A 23,053-nucleotide genomic window follows, 5' to 3' on the forward strand; every position below is an offset into this window, starting at 1 on the left:
ATTCACCCTTGCGCGTGCGGGTGGTTTAACATTACCGTCGCGCCGGTACAAAGGTATAAAACCTGCTTTTTCTCTCTCTCTCTCTTTTTTTTTCTCTATTGAATAACGAAGGTGGAGGGACCAAAAGGCGAAAGGAAGAAAGAGAGGCGCAGCGTCGAGGGTGAGTGGAGAGAGGGTGGTCGAGAGAGTGTGACGCAACACGGACGACCAAGTCAAAGAAGGTGGGAGCGACGTGGTGGCGGCCTCCGTTGTTCGTGCCTCCGGCACACGTGAACTATATCTAAATGCCGTGCCTGGCCGCGGGTCGCGTGGCGTAGCCAAGCAACGAGCGTACCATGACCGTCGTCGCCGATAGTCTCGGACGGAACGGTACTAAGGACGGACCGGACACAGAATTTACCCGACGCCGAACGGCACCGTCGTCAACGTCTCGCCTCCCCGTGCGCGCGGTCGACGCGGCGCGTCACGCACGCGGCGTCGCTCCGTCGTCGTCGTCGTCGTCGTCGTCGTCGTCGTCGTCGTCGTCGTCGTGGTGATCAACTTGAACGAATGGACAAATGGCCAAGATTGGCATCGATCGCCAGGAGAAACGGTATCGCAGGTGTTTGGCGAGCGACCCGATAGACCAGGCTAACCAGCCTCTGTCGCGTACTGAGAAAAAGGTCGGTTTCATTTAGCAAATTGATACTTATCACGGGATTAACAAGTATCGAGTGAAATTGAAGGGTGCGATGTAGCTAACACCTGACGCATGGATTTAGCTTTTGAAAAGTTTTAGATTAGTTTTGCAGCTGAAAAAAATATTAAAAGTTTAAAACACGAGTTAACCAAGAATGATTTTTTGAATAATTGGAAAAAAAAACTAATGTTAAATATTTTTCAACAAATTAAATTCGATCAACTTTAACTGAAAACAGATAAATTAGCATTGCATTCTTCAATTAATAAAATACTTTGTTTTATTTTATTAGTAAGTAAATAATTACAAAACGTAATATATATTTTATTAAATTTACTGTAGAACGTCCTTATTTACAAAATTTAATAATTTTATTTTTTCATGAATAATATTTTTTCTACATAAGTTGAAATGTCAGTAAAGAGTTAAACTATATAATCATTTAAGTGTAGACAAAAATCGGAGAAAAGTATAATTATTTATAGTATTAATATTATATAAAGTACATGATTTATATTAAGATTACTAGTAATATTAAATAAAGACGAAATCAGTGCGAAAACCTAGCTATTTTTTGATTCTCTTAATAAAAAATACAGTAAGTAAAAAATAAGTAAAATTTTAAAAGACGTGAGCATATGCAAAATTTAATAATTTTATTTTTTCAGGAATAATATTTTTTCTATATAAATTGAAAAAATGTCAGTAAAGAGTTAAACTATATAATCATTTAAGTGTAGATAAAAATCGGAGAAAAGTATAATTATTTATAGATTATATGATTTATTAAGATTACTAGTAGTACTAAATAAACACGAAACCAGTGCGAGAACCTAGGAATTTTTTTATTCTCTTAATAAAAAATAAGTAAAATATTAAAAGACGTGAGCATATGCAAAATTTAATAATTTTATTTTTTCATGAATAATATTTTTTTATATAAGTTGAAAGAAGGTGCTCATTAAAGCAAAAATTAAAAAATATAAAATATTAAACAGGTTATTTAATAATAGCAGCATTTCGTGAGAGATATCTTGTTTTAAAACAAATTAGTTGTGATGCGATTAGATAATACACAAGTACAGAATATTCAGATAATTTTAAGTAGACGCTTTACTGTTACCTTGAAACACCCTACATAAAGGTCACATTTGGCACGCTTAAAGCACCGCTATTAATATTCAGAAGGAAGAGAACTTTAAATTACTATACTCACCCAATTTAATTACGCTTTAATCGAACGTAAATAATACTTCAAACTCACATCATTTTAATCCATATTGAGCTCATAAGATTACTGATGTCCAAAGATCAATAACTGATTGATTCTCGAACATTAAAGACACTTTCGCATTAATCACAAAAAAAAAAAAAAAAAAAAAATCGAAATTTTCGCAAAGTCCTTTAAAAAATGTGCGAACCTTATCTTCCTCGTAATATCGACAACACAAGTAAATCGTGAGAAATATTTATCCAGCTACTTATCGCGTACGCGAACGTGACATCGCATAGCAATGGTCGTCAGCACCTGTGTGTGCGACGTCGTATGTATCTCTGTCTCTAAGAATCTTAAATTATTCTCCGTGCTTCAGAAGCAGTGCGTAATACCGGTGCATTGATGACGTCATTCTCTCGTCTCATCGCAATCGTAAGATTATAAAATGATATGCTAATGCATGTCTTGTGGCAAGTCATCTTACCAAGGATCCTTAAACGTGGCATTAAATCTCATGACATTCGTCATCGCCGACAACCTGACGGTATTCATTTTCACTATCATACTATGAAATTTTTAACAACCGTTTTAAATACATATTTGATATAATCGAATCTTTACAAGTGCGTGTACTATGTACGACGTTCAATATCGTAACAGCAAATAGAGAAGCATAATCGACACGATATTTCGTACGGCAGTGTCGGATACTTAATTATTGAAAAAATATCCTTAGTAATAAAGATGGCAGTAAATTGATTGAATTAATCTATAGCAATCGAAAGATATGTATAATGTCACTTCGATATCATTCGATCGCTATTCTCGTTATTGCGGATAATAATTTTCAGTAATCAAAATACTGAACGTTGCTGATACAATGTATAATATTGCCAGTAAAGAGTTAAACTATATAATCATTTAAGTGTAGACAAAAATCGGAGAAAAGTATAATTATTTATAGATTATATAAAGTATATGATATATTAAGATTACTAGTAGTACTAAATAAACACGAAACCAGTGCGAGAACCTAGCTATTTTTTGATTCTCTTAATAAAAAATACAGTAAATAAAAAATAAATAAAATATTAAAAGATGTGAGCATATGTACAGAGAGAAAGATAGAAGGAGGAGGAGAGAGAGAGAGAGAGAGAGAGAGAGATATAAAATTGAATGAGTAATATAAAATTAATGATAATACAAAATTAACAAAAAGTCAAACGCGACGAAAGATTCAAAAAAATTAAAACAAACGTAAATTTAATTAATTACTAATCTATAATTAATTTGGGTCATTATTTAAATAATTTATTAAATAAAAATAACTTATTGAATATATTCATTAAATTACTTTCCATTAATTAATTAAATGCTAAATAATTTAGAGCAACTATATATGATACATGTTATTTTACAATCAATTAAACATTTTTCATTAGTTTGATCGAAAAACTTGTCGCAGTAACATGCTAAGTCATTAAATGGAAACGTATATTTTCTGGGTTTATGTTTTTTTTTTACTTTTTCAATTATAATCTGGATTAAATTTAGTATTTTTTTCAAAATTAAAAATTCCGGAAAAGAAAAAACTTCAAAGCTTTAGTAAATCTCAAAACTTTATTAACGAATATTATTAAATTACTATCTTTTTCAACTCTGATTTTACTCATTTTGCTTGTCTTTTTAAATCTTTACGTTTCATAAAAATGAAAGCGATCAATAATATTTTAATATAGAAAAAATAACTTGATAAAAAGAAAAATGTTTCACATTTACTTTGCATGAAAATTCGATATATGAGAGACACTTTTCTTAATCAAATATCAATAGTCTTAAATTTTTAACAATTTTTTATCAATAATTTTGAAAACCAAAATTAGTTTTCCTTTAGCATGTTATCGATAAACCTTTCGATCATAACAGTGAGTTTAATAATTGAATAATAATATTTATTGCATATGTATTAATTTGCGGCTTGATTTTGGCGATACGTCTGGCAATATTGGGGATTGATATTTGTCTCAAATCAGTAATTACGATCGCTATAACCACCGTTTATCACTCTTTTCGATCATCGAGTTTTACGAGGAAAGCTCCGAGGGCATTATCTCGTGAAGATCAACTTTAGTCAAGTTGCGAATCGTGCGCGTCGAACCGAGCCGAGGCGTTCGATACAAAATGGGAAAAAGGCCGACGTGGTTTTGCGTGGCCGAGGGCGAAGCCACCCACAACCACGGCATCGGTGAGGGCACCCACGTAACTCTATATATAGAGACCGTAGACCATATATACACGAATGTCACGTGCCTCCGACGCGTCCTTTAATCGATACACACACGCAATCACGCAGAATGCTCGATGTCATATTCAGGTTTATTTAAAAAAAAGTGCAATTTCCTTTATACCATGTCTTTGTGATTCGAAAGTTTCGTCTTGTCAAATTAAGAGACAGATGTTATTCGGGAGATTTCGTGTCGAGGTGCTATAAAGCACATCGCGATAATGATAATTTTATTTATAATTCTTAAACCTTGAAAATTTAATTTTACTTATCTAATAGATCAATCAATGAAATATTGAATCTAAAGCGAAAAAAGACATTTTAATAATACGCTTATAATGCACAGTGATAAGAATAGTTTTGTTTGATTTATAGCTTTTCAAATCCAGAAACTTGATTTTATTTCATCAATTTTATACGATGAGATATTAAGAGTCTAAAGAAAAAAAAAAAAAAAAAAAAAAAAAAAAAACATTCTGATGACGCTATAATAATAGCGTAACATTGAACGATAATAGATATTATGATCTTCTAAATTGGAAATTATGATTTTGTTTAGTTGATCAATCTATTTTAAGTGAAACATTGTGAATGTTGTTATTAAGAAACTCGCAGGTTTGAGAGATATATCGTAATAAAACTTCATTCAGAAAGTCTTCGTGCTAAATTATAATTGAAGGTAATCTTATCCTTCCATCAATTAATCGCTTTAATTAAAGCTAATTAGAAATGACGAAGCAATTATAGTCGGACGGTTTTTTTTGCCCTGAATATTGCATTGAAAATAGTGTTAAGTAATGGATTTTATTTTCATACACGAAAAAATCGCGAGAGATTCGTGTCATTTAAATTTTGTACGTAAATAAAGTGATACCATTAAATTTGAGAGAACTAATAAAAAAAATCAAGATAAACGATAAGCGATTCCGGTAAAATATATTGAGGTTAATTTCGCTAATCAAATGCACTCATGATGTGTTAAAGAGCAAAATTTATATAGGAGTTAACACTAGACGTGCATAATTTTCGTTATATATAGCATATCATGTCGTAGAAACTAATTGGAGTGCCGCAGCATTATGTGACAACTCCAATTAGCACACCGTAGATAGTGCGAGGATATGGTTCCTTGTAATTACCTACAGTTCTCGTTTATTTATAATATGTTTTATCCTTGTTTATTAAGAATAAATGAAAACTTCGAAAATTGACGGGGCTCGAATCTATCGAGAGTTCCGTAGAGAAGTTAATTATTTCATTAATAAATTAAAAATGTTTTACATATGTCTTAAAAACATATGTGTGTACACAATGTAAAAAGTGTTTCACATCTATATTAAAGAGAAACTTTCAAAATAGCCTCAAGTTTTCAAGTCTAATTATTGTAAAATCGAACAAATTAATGGAACTTCTTAACTCGGGAAAGACAATTTCGAGAACTTGTCGTGCAAAACCAATGATTGCGACGACAGATTTTTTTAATTACTTCGTGAAATGTTGTTTTTAAAAATAACTATTATATATATATATATATATATGTAGATATGCGACATATGTATATAATATATATATACATGTGTGTATATGTATTTAATTTTTTACAGTAAATCTAGTAAACTTTAATACTTTCCGATATAACATTAATTAGTGCACTAATTAAAGAGTTCATGTAATATGAAATATCTATGTAGTTTTAATTACATTCATTAGTAAATTGAAAGATAAATTAGAAAAATTATATAAAAAATTTTTTTTAAATTATTAATTAGATTTAAGGATTAAAGTTAATTAAAGATATAAAATAGTTTATTAAAGATATAAAATAAGATTAAAAACTGATGTCAATGTTAAATGGCATTATGCATGTGAAACAAAGTTAAATCAATTTTAGTTAACAAAATGCGGTTCACTTTTTCGACTTGTCATCGCGATTATAAAAATATTTAGAGATCTCGACGTTAAAACATCACGCACATAATACATAAAGTGTTCTAGATGTTTTAACCGATATCGATCCCGTCACCAGTACAGGTACAGTATCTTTATAATACAGCATGTTATAAAAGTATACGATATGATGCCGGCGAGATAACCGTCACGTCGATATACTCGACATGAATAAAAAAAAAAACAATGATCGACACGTACATACACGATAACGTAACATATAAAAGTATACCGAAACAATTTGGCGAAATTGGAGACGAATGCCAGCCACGATCGAAGAAGTCTTGACATGCATAAATTCGCATTGTCACTGGCGTGCAGGAATACTCTGGTGAATCCGGTGAATAATTTGAGAGTTCCGCTGGCCTTCGGAAAAGTTGCGAAAGTAATGACACACAGAGAGAACTTATGCAGCTACGCGGCTTTAATGCGGTTTAACGTCGCTAAATGTCGCTGGGTCATTACCAAGGGGAAGTGGCCCATAAAATACGGCGGGTTTCATTTAGAATGGAACATTTCGTCACGGTAGCCGGTGTCATTGATGATTTTTTACCGTTTCGAAAAAATATAAAGTACCTACATGCGTGGAAGAATCGGAAATAATTTTAAAAACATTTCTCTCCATTTAATGGCAACATTTATATCAGAGGTTCTCTAATTTATTTGGCCTATCGCCCCCTTTTCAGAAAAAAAATTATTCAGCCTCCCCTCTCCCCCCTGAAAAATCCACTTTCTTTAAACGAACAAATAGAAAAATGCAGTGATAAATTTGTGTTTTTTATATACCTATATTTCTAGCTATAAAACATCTTGGAGCTTGAAATTATAAAATTATTTATTAAAATCAATCATAGTAATAACATTTGCATTACTCTTTCGCATGTAACTTACATTATATTAAAAAAGAAAACTATGTATGGATTTTATATTTTTATGTTGTCCAACCAAAGCACAGAAAATTAAGAAAGATATTATTAAAATAAAAAAAAAAAAAATAAAATAACTAAAATAATAAAGGATAATATTTAAATAAAAATAAAAATAAAATGAAAATAAAACTTGCAATGTTTTGTTCATTGTTCGAGTTTCGTTAGCAATATAGCGATATTATTATTATACTTGGAAAATAAAATAATTACAACTTTTAATTTTATGTTATACAATACACACAAACATATACAAACAATTTTTCAAAATTTTCTTATCTTCTCTTTTTGCTTTATGCTTCCACTACCCTTTATTTTTATTTAACGCCCCCCAATTGCAACCGAGGCTACTCCCGCCCCCTAAATCATTTCAATGCTCCTTAGGGAGCGATATCGCCCCCACTTTGGGAACCTCTGATTTAAATGATACGAGTGACACATTCTACAAATCTTTACAGCTTTGCGTCAAGTGGCTAAAAATCGCGGAATTTAATTAATATTTTATTATTACTAAAAAAACTTGTAAAATTATTTCCTAGTTTCCTCCTTATTTTACAAATGCGTAGAACGTATATTGTATGAATGTATGTATAGGGTATGTGTTGTGTTGTGCTATAATATACGAGAAGCTATGAGTGTTATGAATGTTATGAAGACGATATTTTTCAAGTACCCATAAAGATTAAGTATTAACGACGGATTTTCCGGATATTGTTGAGAGTCTACCTTGGTTGCTGAACGTATGCTAGAGAGTGGCTTGACTGGAAGAAGTAGATCAAGAGCACGGATGCATTACGAACGTTCCATGATTAATACAAATTCTCGGCGGATGCCTCCATACTTAAGAAACAACCTCTGGTAACGTTAACGCTTTGCACCTCATTTATCGTATGATTAATAATGCATAATGATATGCATGTGTGTGTAATAATATTCCAATGATATTTATTGCTTTCTTAATTAAGGATAATTAAGAACACTCTTCCACTTGTATTAATATCGCACATAATAAAAGATTAAATATTCAATTATCGGCGTTTCAGAATTCTGCGATCCGTATTCAAATATTTCGACAATCATTAATTATTTAAAATGCGAAAATTCCTTTAAAAGATCTAATCAGCAGATGCATGTACAGAACAACTATAAAATATGCCATGAGAAAATATCGCGCTGCCCAAGTATAGTCGATGTAAGCCAAGGCTGAATAGCAAGAAAGCGTTCCGATATGTGACACTGATATTTCATGAATTAGAAAGTAAAGGAAATTGAAGAATTTATATCAGTTATAAATAGCCTCTAAAAATATACGGAAGAAAAGGACCAGAAAAATGTGTTTCAAAACCATCACTAATAGTTTATCATATAAATAAATAAAAATATTCATTGTTTTAATTCAATAATTGTGTTGTAAATAATCGAAAATTAAAGATGAATTAGATTTCAGAAATGTAACTCTTATATTCTTCATGAACATTAATAAGTGGACGTTAATTATTCCTCGGAATAAATCAATTTTTTTCCATTAGATGAAAAATTGAACATGTAAAAGCAATCATTCGTTAAATATCCATACAGGATAATAACGTTTTAAATAAAAAGTGCTACACAACTACAAGAAACCTAAATAAAGTTAACGTCGGGTCGAATATCGCGTGACATCGTGGCCTCCTCATTGTCAGATAATCAAGCAGGTGCATGGGTGCTTGATTAGGTTAAATGCGCAGCTGGATGGTCGGCAGTTCGACCCGAATGAGGCAGAAGATAATTTGCCATAACAATTGATTAGGTCAATATATGAAACAATATTGCTAATATTGAATGTAATTGTGTCTATTGAATACTGTATTGATGGAATGTCAATTGGTTTCGCTTCAGGCAAAAGTATAATTAAATGGAAATTTTCCTTTTGATTAGATAAGAATGAATAAGCATGTGTATCGAAATATTAATGTAATGACAGATAATTAATATATAATGACAGATAAATGTTCATATTCAATTATGATTATTATGTAATGCAAAAATTAAAATGCATGATTGAAAATTATAATATGCAATTTTAACAATTCAATGATTTAATCAATTTTTTTTTTTTTTTTTTTTTTTTTTTAATATAGTGCTGATAATCAAATAGCAAAGCGCAAATAATAAAATTACTAAAATAATTTAATAATACAATATAAAGTATTGCATTGTACAATATCAGATGTTGCATGTATTCACATTTTTTTATATATTAAAATTTATTGTTTCATTAATATATAGAAAACAAAAATAAAATTTATGTCTTTAATTTATTAGAAAAACATTCTTGTGTTGCGAATTAATAGAGTAAAGTTTCTACTCGCGAGTTATATTATCTTTTAAAATAATTATCGTATACTATTTTTAATCAAGCACAATCAAACATACGTCACATTTATTTGTTCGTACAATTTTGTATTACAAACTTACCTGCAATTCAAGCGGTCTCGCAAACTTCCTCATCTAATGTCTTTCATTTACGCGAATCTGCAACAAACGACATACATTCCCATTAAGTCTGAAAGGATACAATTTCGAGCAGTGATCTCGTTTCTCGAATATACGAGTTTTCATGCAGCTTCATGCACACTATTTTCAGTATCGATCTAGACCCGGCCAAGAATTGCTTAAAATTCAACACGAGCTAGCAATGATACTACGAGTTATATTATCTTTTATCTATGCTCTTTCTCCAATGACCAAAGGCATAAGTTTAATAGCCGTTATTGATTAGTTCGTTGCATATAAAGGGACATATGATGTCATCGTACAACAGCGTAAACTATACTCATTATCGATTAAAAAATACTACGTCGAAACGAATTAAACTCCGTATTTTTTTTTGATAAATTAATTTCGATTACGTAATTAATAATGTAATAACAAAATATCATAAATAAACATTTATAATGTTTAATATCGAACAAAAATATCTCCAATTTGAGGAAATTAAATTTATATATATTAAACTGCATCGTGTGCATAACTAATGTTTCAATTGCTATTTTTTAATATCAGTATTTTTAACTCACTAGTATTTCATAAAGATTGTTTTAATAAAAAACAATAAATAAACAATTTGACCTGACGACTATTATGTTAGTACGAAAAAAATTACAATTGATAATAAATATTCCTATATAAAGTTTTACTTGGTGCATTATCACATCCGGTTGCAGCTTCATTAATGGGCTCAGAAATGCGGGTATTATACCGCTAAGAAACTAAGAAAATAAATATATCAGAGTAGCGTAAAGTGGAGTAAAGGTGCGGTCACAAGTTTTCTATATCCGTCTCTATTTTACCTCTCATCTAGACTAGAGCCTCTGATGTGTAAAAAATATGAAAAAATTACATCATTACACATTGTTTTAAAAATATAAGCTAAAACTATTTCTAGCAATTTAATGTTTTTTGTATTGGTTGAAGAATACATAATGCTAGACGAATATATAATAAATTTTAAATCTTTAATTTATTGTACATATATTTATCATATAGAATAATATATATAGAATTTGAATTTTATTTAGAGAAAACCCTTGATTTATTTAGAGAAAAAAAAATTATTTACAGAAAAACCTTGTTGAATTTTTTTTTAATAAAGTTTAAAGTTCGAAATTTGTTCTCTTCGATCTCTATATCTACAAGCTCACGTAAAATATCTTAGCCGCGATCTAATAAATTAACACTAAGTGGATTATTCTTGGAATTAACTATCGTATCGGGCGGCTCAAAATGAGTATCGATCGGTGTCTGAGAGTGGAAGGATTCTCAGGGGAATATTCTCTCTGAGATACTCTGATGATATTTACTTTCTCAATCATCGTCACAAGATATATAAATGTAAACAGCGTTGAAAAATATCAATATTATATACGCTATTTCATCAATTTATCGAAATATATCTCCGTTTCAGTTAGAAACCTGCTTCGTTAACACACTTGCTCTGAAATTCACAGGAAATATTTATTCACTGAAATTGAAATTCTTACAAGTAAACATTTGTTCTGTTATAACAGAAAATTACATCAAAATTAATGAAATTAAAAACTAAAAATATTTCTAGCCGTTCATTTATATATACACTTATTGAAGAAGATAAATAAAGTAAATAAAATAAATAATTAATTTATGATTGATTTTCTTGTTAATGTGAATATTAATATTCTACTTAGAAAGCAAAAATAAATTATTTCATGAATTAATATTTGAAAATGAATACATAGATTGTTCTAGATTCAAGCGTTCCAAGCGAAAAATAGATTCTTTTAATGGGTATCAGAAATTTGATATGGGTATCAGTTTTCGTTTGCGAAACAAGAAACTACAGAAATCGTTTATTTACAGATCGTGATAAGGAAACTATACGAGACGAGTTCTGACAGAGGACGAGGCTATTGGCCAAAATTCGACGTGCTGCAGAAACGATGACGTGCGCGTTTCACGCGCGAGTAAACCTGCCTCCGAAAATCCGTAAAGTCGAACGATCGCGGGGGAGTCCCTCACACTACACGTGAGTACAATGAGGAATTCAATTTGAAGCATTGGAATTCCGCGTGAATCGCGACTCGACTCCGTAAAAAAATGCGATGCGCGGAATCGCATTGTCGCGAAAGTGCGACATCCGATTCGAGAAAATTTTATCTGCCGCAACAAAAACGTGTCGTCAAAGTATCTCTGCTTAACGGTAAGCTTGTTACTAAACGAAAGCAATAAAATACGGGTCATGGATTGTAAAGAATCTGTCTATTGAATTGGCACCATTCCGAATCGAATTTGCTGCTTCTGTTAATTTACCTGTCAGCTTAAATACTTGTTTCAACGTCATTTTCGTTACACGTTTTCGTATTCAATAATATGGGATATATAAATAAAATATATTTTGTAATTATTAATTTAGTTACATAGAGAAAAAAAGTAAGTGTCAAATCAAAGCTTATATACTCATATGAACGCGTTCATTGTTCGATTAATTCGCAACAATTTATAATCTTCTTGGAAGAATTTAAAAATCTTAAATTATAACAATATTATAATCTTATAATCTTATTTCAACACTAGAATTGTCATTTCAAGAATAAAATAATTATTTTAACTCTAAGAAAATTTTAATCTTCGATTTGAACATGTGTTATTTTCTATCCAACATTTTTTCCTCTCCATACAAGAAAATTATTCTTAAATAACAAAAATATATTTTTCTTTGTTTAACGTGATATAATCTCATTTCAAGATAAATCTTAAAATGTAAACATTTTAAAAATAAATGTAAACATTTTAAAAATAAAGATATTGTCAAAGTAAGAATATTCTTTTTTTCTGTGTAGAATGTGAATAAATTAGAAAATTTAAGATGTCCTCTAATCTTCAAAATTAAAATAAAATATGCTGTCACATATTATGCACTACAAATGTATCGATTTTCTCTATTATTCCTTTAAAAGGTTAAAGTTAAATCTTTCTTCGAGTATGTCTTATGTCAGTGCAATAATAAGTGATATAACTGATTTCTTTTAGAATGCAAAAAAAAAATTAATTTAAAAACGTTACATGCATTCTTATACAAAGTTATAATTAGAAATTATGACAAGTAAATCGAGAGATATAAAAATAACATCTATGTAAGAATCATTAAAAGATAAAAATTGTATGTACATTTCGTAAAAATAACGACGATGTTCCAGATCTGAGGTCCAATTCAGCCGCGATCCCCCCGAGCGATCTAATCGATTGTAATGTAGAATCGATCGTGCTCGGGGGGGAACAGAAGAGAGGAATGCATCCGGCGGGCTTTTTCGACGAGAGGCGTCTCCGGAAACGATAGACTCTTTCTCGGAACGATCAGCGGCAATCTTGGAGTAGGACGGATCGAGATTACCTTGCTCTCGATCTTTCAAACTATCCCCCGACTGATAAGAATCAGCAGCGGTGCTCTTTCTCTCTCTTACAGCCGTCATCATATATATATATATATTATCGATCTCTCTGGCGAGTCTAATGAAGCGGGAAGAATTACTTTAGCTCTAGAGAGAGAAAAAGGAGGGGGATAATTAATTCCAACGACGATAATTAGCTCTATTCAATGCTACTTAGAAAAAACGGACAGGGACGCGATTGAGATCGACCTTATCAGACGACGATAAGGATAGGATAATGCAGAAGATAGCGGTGATGGCCGCGGTGCAAAAGGCCCATGGCAATCATAACGGCAGCAACGTTTATGGGGATGCGAGTAATGCCCTGCCGGATTACACCGACTCATCGTCGACTAGCAAGAGCAGTCATTTCGATCCGGATCTGCACGGCAACGTTAACATTCTTCTTGGTGGGTGAGTAGCAATCGCGTCGGCCGATGCTAACAGCATAGTTCGGAAAGCAAAAAATGTTAAACACTTCCGAAGACGCGCCTTTTCGATCAATTCATTTTATCTTTAACAAACAACCCTCAATCGCTAAATATCGCGGTCCACATATTAAATTAGATCATTGCATGCACGAGACTCGATATTAAAATAATACAACACTTAATTGCCTAGTGATAGCCAGTGATTAAAAATTCAATGATTATTCTGCATGAGGATAACGGATTTAATAAATATGTTAACATTAGAAATAAATTGATATTAAAAAGTGGAGATATTAACTCCTCGCAACAAATTTATTACTTATATAAGCATAAAATTAATATTTCATATAAATATAAATAAATAAATCAGACGTGGAATATTAACTACATTAGTACTATGTATTTTTTTCTTGAACATTTTTTTTTAATCTTAATTATATTTGTACGGTAAAATATTAATTAAAATATTTGAATTTCTTTCTGCCTTTACATTTTGCAAAATGTCAATAATGTTGCTAATAATATTTAACAAAATTGAATTGAATTAAAATTAGATTAATAGTTGAAAGAGTTCTATTGTCATAATATATAATTATGAAAGTACAGACGAAATTAACTATTATACGTCGTTAAATATCCGGATAATAAAATGTTATCACAAGTCATTTAAAAAAAATATGTGAGATAGAGGTTTTACTAAAAATAACTGTTAAATCTAAATAATTACTGTAATTATACAAAAACGATGCATATCATTATATATATATATATATATATATATATATATATATATATATATATATATATATATATGAAAAAAAAGAGATAAAGATAAAAGCTATTTGATTTTTATTACTTGTCACGATAAAACCCTTCGAGCAAACAATATTACACAACAATTGTTCTATTATCCTAATAATATCTTTCAAAGTATTATTTTTATGCTATACAGTTTTTTTATCCAATGTTCAATCGCTGCAGAAAGTTATCCGTCAAAATGTAACACGTGTTAAAAGTGACCGTTTTATATCCAACCGTGTTTAAAAATTTCCGCTCCCTTTGGGAAAAATCGCACGCTCACTCTTCCACTAATCACTCTGCCCTTTATAGCAGCCTCGTTTTTTCCCCGGGCGCACCTTTTTTGCACAAAAAGCACCGTCTAAACATCGTCTATATTGGTTCGCTTTTAGCGCCATGATCAGCGGTGTGATCATGATGGTGGTGCTCATATGCTACTGCTGTCACAAGAACGTCCGAAAGCATCGACCGCAGGAGTACTCTCAGTACTGGAGGGCCGAGCCAGACATTCATAGTCTAGAAGTTTTCACCATGGATACACACGCCATGGTAAGTAATAATTTCTCATCGAAAGATTATTTTCATTGTAAATATTATGAAATCTCCGTCGAGATCACGATTTTTTAATGACAAGTTTCTTGACAAGTCAGAAAGAAGTGAAAAATAACATTTTTATTAACTCTATGAAAATGTACCAAATGTAAATTTTACTTTATAAACTTTCTGTCCGATAAAATCTGCATTAGATATGGTTCAATATTTGTTAAAATAAAAAAAGTGTACATAAAGAGATATAAAGAGATATTTTCAAACATATTAATTTATGTGCTGTATGTGCGCGCAACTTTAGTTTTTATATTTTATCATATGTTATTTTAATTACTATTATTGTAACTTATTTCAATTACCTTTTTCATAGAACTTAAAAAAAGTTTCACGATATGTCTGTGCTGAATTAAAATAAAGTCAGTTGAAAATTCATCAAGGTATAACGGTTTGTTATCATCGTACACATATACACATCTCTCTGACATTTGATTCACGGAGAGTCTTCTATTTTCGGTATTAAAAATTTTCATAATGAGGTCTTGCTGGACGTTTTCCAAATTTTATCCACATTTACCCCGAAGCATCTCTTCCGAAAATACTTTTCGTCTGGGACACTCTGCGTAATGTTACATGAAGCTACTCTTAAATCATATCATCTACTCGACGTGCACACCGCGAGTCGCTATTTCCACATACCGACCTTTTACGCAACCTCTCACAGTCGCTTACCTCTCTGCGGTTGCGTACACAATTAAATAAAAATTCGCATATCTCCAGTAGAAACCACGCCCTCATGTAAAAACACGCCGCGAGGATAGAGGCCGGAATTGTACACCGCAATGCGACAATAAAGGTGCACACTTCGCACCTTTAGCTTGAGAATGTCCTCAAGTTCACAGACACAATGAAAAAAGACAGAACGCAAAGAACAAGAAATAAAATGTAATATTATTACCAAAATATGTAGCGACATAAAAGAACGATAAAAAAATGTTAAAAATATGTAAATTAGAAATTGGTCAATCATTAAAAATTATAATTAAGGAAAAAATTACTGACATTGGATATGATGGCCATAAGCTGCAATTGTTCTAATAATCGCTACATAATGCGTTTTTTTAGTCATTAATCGATATTTACAACATCAATTATCTTTGATAATGACTAAAAAAGCGCACTATGTAGCTGTTATTAGAAAATATACAGCCTAATGGCCATCTTTTACCCTATAATATTAATAGATTATCTAGATTGAATTTTCATATTGACATTTCTTGTTCTTTATATTTTTATTTTCTCTCTTGCACTTTTAACGATTCCGTCTCTCTCCAGCAGTGCCTCGAGAGATCGACGGGAACTCAGGCCTATCAGGAAGAGGGAGTGCCTACATCTCTTCCGCCGTGTCCCGTGACCTCGGGCCCGCCGCCGGCTTACGAGAGCCTCATCTTCGACCCTCGAGCACTGCCCTCGCCGACCGACAAGAAAGACGAGTCTGACGATCCCGGTAGCATTATCTCACCCCCGGTTAACAGCCTACCCAGCGAATCGGAGGCCAACAGGATCAACAAGCGAGAAGATGTCCCGAGGCACGATCAGGGTTTACCTTCCTACGAGGCCGCCCTAAAATTAGAAGCTGATGGCTATGTTTAAGAACTAAATAAGAATCGGAAACTACTTCGAACTGCAAACCTCGAATCGTGAAAATTTCCATCACCGAGTCATGATTTCAAGATAAAATACCATGATCGACACATGGCGACTCTGATTATCTGTGAACGGTGCTTGTCCACAGCTGGAGTCAACATCGACGGGAAAACATTTGTATAAAAATGGCCATTCCAAATGGTACAAATAACTAAGATTATATTCTTGATCAAAAGAATAGAAGGCAAGATGAGAGATAAAATAATTGAGCTTATTTCCCAACTCGATTCACCATAATATGATGCAAGAGGGAAGCTTTTTTTGAAAAATGCTGAGAGAAACTACATTTTTATTTCTATCCTTGTACATATTTAAAATGTATAAAAATACAGAACGATTTCAATCAAGGGATAAAAAAAATAGCGAGACTTATTTTTAGAATCTAGTTATAAATGGAACATATATATATATATATATATATATATAGAGAGAATTTTATATTAAAAACAAATTCTACAAAAATGGAAAATTATTATATTTTCTCGTCTTGGTTTTCGAGGATTTTTGAATAATTTTTAACTATTAGTAAAATGATAAAATACAAGAGATAAGTGCCTAAATTCGTTCCTTTTCGGGACATATGTAAACGATAGAAAAGATGAAAGAAAAATATTGAGGAACAATTTTTCAAAAGTATGTAGTACTGTTTTTTTTTTTTATCTAACAATAAGCGAAACGACACAAAATCTTCGAGTGATTTTCAATCGATAAAATACAATAAGAGAAAATTTTCATAAAATGCAATACCTTGACTTTTCTATTTTTCGATGATCTCTGATTAAATGCATCGATAATATTTAAAATGTAGAGCGTGCGTGTACGCGTGTCGTAGAGGTACGCATATATTCAATATAGAATGCGTCGGAAAAGAATTTAGACAAGATATAAGTCAGTATATGTATATGAAAACGGTATATAAATTGTGTAGTCAGGCAGCGAAGAGAAAGACCTAATTTCACAGGTAATTACATTTTATAGATACTAAGGAAAAGAATTCTTAACGGCATATTTTTCCCGTCGGTCATTAGTTTAAGAGAGCAAGAGAAAATATACACAAACGCCGCACCGTTAGATAGAGTTTCCGTTTGAATAAACAATGCGCATCGCGATAACATAAGTGATGTTTCGCAAAATGGTGCACGACATCGCGGAGTTTATGCGCATTTCGCTGAGAGACTGTTTCAAAGCCATACCATTTCACATATAACTTTCCTCTGTACGATAGGTGAATATGTAAATAAAGAGCCGCACATTATGTACATTCGATATGCATTTTCAAGCGTGCTGCGGCACAACAATCGCAATGATGATTTATTATTATGCGGACGGCATGAATATTATGCAGTGAGCATCATCGATAAAATTGTACCTATCACAAACGTAACATAATTATACCGATTAAATTCGTTTACATTAATATAAGATTATTGCGCGCGGTGCAAATTCGAAAATAAAATTTTTTTTATTTCTGTCCCCCAATCACAACTGTAATAACAAAATTAATGCAAAGTGTCGTTAAAGGACGCCGATAATCTTGCGCAAATAATAATAATAATAATCGCTACATTTCTCTCGCCTTGTATACACAATTTAAACGGCCGAATCGTAAGATTATTTTGTTGGGCCTACTTAATTGCGACAGCAATTAGCCGCATCAGACAGATTGCCAAGAGAGAACAAGTGATAACCTTGATAGCCGAAGAAAAAATGTTTGCTTAAAAAGGCACTTTATCGCGTGTTTTACCGAGCCGGCTAGCTACGATAAAATGTGATGCTTTTGCTAAGAGCTACCTTATTTAAGGAACGCGATAGCAACGCGAAAATTATGCAGTAAAAGCCTTAATTGAGCGGACGAGTGATCCATTAGCGCTCGCCATTATTCATTAAATCTTTTTCCGTGTCAGCGATATTATTTATGTATATTACTATTAAAGGTGTATGAGCATTAAAAATCTAAAGAGGAACGATCACGAGTCGTTCCAATCAGTGTTAATTGTTTAAAGTTGTTGATGTAATTTTAAAATAATTGCCCGTTGCATTCTACGAAATGTCAATATTATATAAGGAATTCGGAGAATCCACTTATTTCTATTATATAAAGAATGAGAATCCATTTATTTTCAATCTCTTGTGCACTGCAAAATTAATTAGTCTCAAACCTACCTTGACATTTTTGCGAGAAAGATCCTAAAGAAAAAATTATATAGATAATAAAATTGAAATAAATAATCTCAATCTAGATTGAAAAATCTGTTGTTAAAAATCAATGCAAAGGAAAATAGAACATCTTGTATATATCATAACATGTTTATACGATGTCATCTCGATTGTAGGAAATTGACTGATGTACACGATAAGATCGCCATGAGGAAACGACACAATACATCATCCACCCATATCCGATGATAAATAGGGGTAAAATACAGCAATATCGTCGCAAACTATAATTCAGCAATGATTGCGCTATGTCAATGACGATAAATCTAAGAACATAGTTACGTGCACGCTATCACATGATCGGTGTGATTCATTAGGTGCACGCGTGCAGAAAAAAACGCCTGGCACAAACACAAAGTATTACAAATACATGTTTATTCCGAAGAAAAACAGCTTTATTACTTAAAAATAAACTGCTCATATATATTATCAAACTAAAAAACAAAGCTTGGCATATTTATCTCCTTAAATGATTATTTCATAATTTTAAATGATTATTCATAAATTTTTTTATACAGAGCTACAGTACCGGCCAAAAATATATCACCTTTAGGATTTTTGAGCATAAATTTAATTTAACTTACTTACTTACTTATTATATTTCAAATAAAATTAATTTTTTATATTATTATTTTATGAAAAATATTTTACTTGGTAAGTTGTATTTACTATCAAAACATATTATGATATTATAAATATCCATGCACTTTGAATAAAATTATACTCAAAAATACTAAAGGTGATATATTTTTGGTACTGTATAAATACCATGACATTAATTTGTTTCCTTTTTTGTTATTTAATAAATAATTTATAAATAAACAGACACAATCCGATAATAATAAATTAGTATTGATTTATTATTTTAATTTAATAGCAAAGTATATTTCCAAATATTCAAATTAATCTTTTCTATATCGTTTAATAATTAATGATCAAAAGATAAAAATCGTAAAAGTAATTATATTAAAAAAAAAACAAAGTGTGTGTGGGAAAGAGTCAAGTACAATGCAAAGGCGAAGGATAAAAAAAAAACTCGCGAGATATCTTTTAAAATCAACGGCGAAACGGCATCGAGAATCGAGACGACATAAAATCATAAACCGTGACGCTATAATTACAGAAAAGCGCAAATTACGATTTTAGCCGCGCCTTCACCACTAACGTGGTTTTATACCGTAAAACAACCACTCCGTCACATTGCAGTATAATAATATCCTACCCAAAATCAATATTACATCACAGCTTACGATTGCGCGTAACCAGTATTCTCTCATCACGCGACCTGTGCGAGAAATGAAGCCAAATTGAAAATATAATAATTTTCCGCAGCCTCTGCGTAATTGCGGGGACTCTGCGGCATATCCGAGATTCCCGTAACGAGTTCGGTATGGAAATATCTAATTGCTAACGATACTACGCGTACGGTCCACGTGCGATTCGCCTAGGATGTGTCGTAATTAGATTAGATTTACACAGAATAACCCATGTTTACATCACAGTTCTGCGTTCCCAACGGTAACGCGGAACTGTGCCACTCCGTTATCAATTTAGCTGGTCGCATGACAGTATACACGCTTTCACAGATAAACCGATATGTATATTGTATATATGATACTCTTTTAAAATGCACATATTGCTGCTGTGAAAGGTATAGCAGAAAGAAAGATTAGATGTTTGTAATACAATGCGATAACGTTATGATAATACAAACACAAATGTATTTTAAAAAATTAACATTTATATGTATATAATATAAGCATTAGGTTAATAATATACAAACTAGAGATTAAAAATATCAAATAAAAAAATTTTGCAAATAATGCATCTCAAGACATTAATTCAAAAAGCTCATTAAAATTGGAAGTAACTTTGAAATAAAGAAATTGAAAGTTTCTTCAATTTTTGCAAAAATTTAGTTATTGAAAGAATTTAAAATTTGTTCAATGTTTGCAATTTTGACTACTGCGTGTAATAAAAATAATAAAAGGACAAAGATAAATTGTTAAATAAAATAAAATAAATCCTGAGCATAGACCTACAAATAAATTTATCGATGGAACGATTGCAAAATTTATTTTTCTCTCATGGGCTTCGTAATAAAATACACTGTCGGACGATTTTCCTTCATGGCTCTTCATTAAATTTCAATCGACCATTAAATGTATCGCTATTGCTTGATGCGCGTGTACACATGCATTATTCAATGATAGTTCGGCGATTGTCTCAACAAAAGTAGAATAACCCATTTCGTGTAGCATCACAATGTACCTGTGCACATGTTGACCGGCGGAACTTTAAACATATGACAGTAAAGATAACAGAATCGCGATAAATGGAAATCATAATCCATATAGAAGAGATAATAGGATACAGGGAAGCTCATAAGCATCAATAACACAATTTATGTCATCGCGCTCAATTAAAGCGACCTTTACTTTCATCTGGATCAGCGGTAACGATTGTGATGTCATTGACGAACAACCCCCATATCAAAATGCCCACAAATTAAAATTTTAATCATTGAAATAAAATTATTTGTTTGATATGCAACAGCTGTATAATTTTAAGTTTTCTGTGATGTTTATAACTGTTGCATTTTACTATTTAAAATACGACAAAACTTGTCGAAAATTTCATTAAATTCTACAAACATGTGAACAGCGTTCATTTAATATTTCTATGTCATATAAAAGAGCAGGTAAAAAACTTTTTATCGTATAAAATTTTTTACCTGCCAAAGCTTATTGAAATTAATAAATATCGCAGAGATAGAGAGACAAAACTACGCAATGGTAAATCTCTTCTCTCTCTCTCTCTCTCTCTCTCTCTCTCTCTCTCTCTCTCTCTCTCTCTCTCTCTCTCTCTCTCTCTCTCTCTCTCTCTCTCTCTCTCTCTCTCTCTCTCTCTCTCTCTCTCTCTCTCTCTCTCTCTCTCTCTCTCTCTCTCTCTCTCTCTCTCTCTCTCTCTCTCTCTCTCTCTCTCTCTCTCTCTCTCTCTCTCTCTCTCTCTTATAATAACATTAAGATCGATCAATAACCATTACTGTGTGCATGTGAATAATAAGTTAAAATTGTAATTATTAAAAGTTTTATCACAGATAAAATTTTAACATTTTGGCATATATTGTAAATAAAGATGACATAATTCTCGTTGTAAATATAAGTAATGTCTGTCACATAAAGCTGATATTACTCGGATCAATTTTTACGTGTAGTATCCATGTCACGAACCGAATTGTTTCAATGACTGTATATAAATGTTTCAATGTCGACACCGCGCTACGATAAACGATATGCGATAAGTACTGCTGATGTGCGTTACCATATGCCATGTACAGATATGTGTTATTATTTTTACCAATGATATTAATCTATAATGATAAGACAAAACATATTAAAGTAATATGATCCAATACGTTATAGTTTAATGTGATAATACAACGATTAGCTCTAATGATCCGAGAAAGAAATGATTGATCGATATTTCGTATGCGCAAAGATGTGCAATACAAAGAAATCTGTAGGCTTTGCATAATAATACAAATAATAAATGATAAAAAACACAAATAATACTGACAAAATAAATTAGTGTAAAATAAAATAAAAAATAGAAAGCTATTCCTATATGCTTAATTATTTTTCAAAAAATTGTTTTTTAACATAGAAAGAGAAAAAGTATAAGTAAATATGCAAATTAATAAATTAATTAATTAAATTAATATATGCTTAATGTTAATTTTAATTTTAATTTTTAATTTTGAGTTTAATTTTAATTTTTTTATGTTTAATTTTGCAATTTTAATTTTGATTTTAATTTTCAAATTTGACTTTAACTTTAGTTTTGAGTTTTGAATTTAATTGTAATTTTTTGATTAGTAGTCTATATGATGTATATTTTATGTTTATAGTTTATTTTATTATTTGTTTTATTTTTAATATAATTTATACCATTTGTTATACGATCACATACAACATGAACACAATCTCAACAAATGTAAAAAGCTGGAAGTCATCCAAAGCCGAAAGGCAAGGATTAATCAAATAATAATTAAATTAATACACGAAATAAAATAATATAATTCAAATAATGTAAATTATTTAGATATTATAATTACATATATATGTAACATAAATTATACTTTAATTTGAATATCTTTATGTATATTATATCTATATTATATACATTAATTTTAAATAAACATTTTCCCGAAAATATAAGATTATAAATAAATGTATATAATATAATATAAGTAAGAAAAAAAGAGAGAAAAAAAATAGTATAAATATGATCAGGAGATATATTTAATTATATCGCAATGTAATTAAGGATATAATTAATTATATCATATAAAATC

General features: G+C 31.1%; 2 protein-coding genes across 7 annotated transcripts in view; one reads left to right on the forward strand and one right to left on the reverse strand.

Annotated features, from left to right (window-relative positions):
* Positions 1-23,053, reverse strand: part of Fdl (fused lobes) — a 40,003-nt gene that overhangs the window by 11,748 nt on the left and 5,202 nt on the right. For both annotated transcript variants that reach the window (XM_072898354.1, XM_072898353.1), the window contains exon 2: positions 9,510-9,566. The gene's annotated coding sequence lies outside the window, so the exon portion shown is untranslated. The remainder of the gene's footprint in view (positions 1-9,509; positions 9,567-23,053) is intronic.
* On the forward strand, positions 521-19,243 carry S-cup (spermiogenesis-related protein stanley-cup). Of its 5 annotated transcripts, none has more exons than XM_072898363.1 (5): positions 521-662; positions 11,430-11,595; positions 12,767-13,411; positions 14,619-14,775; positions 16,111-19,243. In XM_072898363.1, exons 3-5 carry the CDS (start codon positions 13,236-13,238, stop codon positions 16,423-16,425), a joined length of 648 nt encoding a protein of 215 aa, XP_072754464.1. In that variant the 5' UTR covers positions 521-662; positions 11,430-11,595; positions 12,767-13,235; the 3' UTR covers positions 16,426-19,243. The 5 variants fall into 5 exon arrangements, with proteins under 5 accessions (XP_072754464.1, XP_072754465.1, XP_072754461.1 ...); XM_072898364.1 differs by having other exon boundaries at positions 522-662; positions 14,631-14,775; positions 16,108-19,243; XM_072898360.1 differs by having other exon boundaries at positions 524-662; positions 16,108-19,243.

The sequence above is a fragment of the Anoplolepis gracilipes genome, chromosome 8, assembly GCF_047496725.1.
Source record: "Anoplolepis gracilipes chromosome 8, ASM4749672v1, whole genome shotgun sequence".
NCBI classification, from domain to species: Eukaryota; Metazoa; Arthropoda; class Insecta; order Hymenoptera; family Formicidae; genus Anoplolepis; species Anoplolepis gracilipes.

What these genes read in the sequence shown, in the direction of transcription:
- S-cup (XM_072898360.1), top strand. Translation starts at nt 13,236, where the DNA reads ATGCAGAAGATAGCGGTGATGGCCGCGGTGCAAAAGGCCCATGGCAAT. An exon ending in GTTAACATTCTTCTTGGTGG is followed by an intron (nt 13,412 to 14,618) that starts GTGAGTAGCAAT and finishes GTTCGCTTTTAG; the next exon opens with CGCCATGATCAGCGGTGTGA. An exon ending in CCATGGATACACACGCCATG is followed by an intron (nt 14,776 to 16,107) that starts GTAAGTAATAAT and finishes GTCTCTCTCCAG; the next exon opens with CAGTGCCTCGAGAGATCGAC.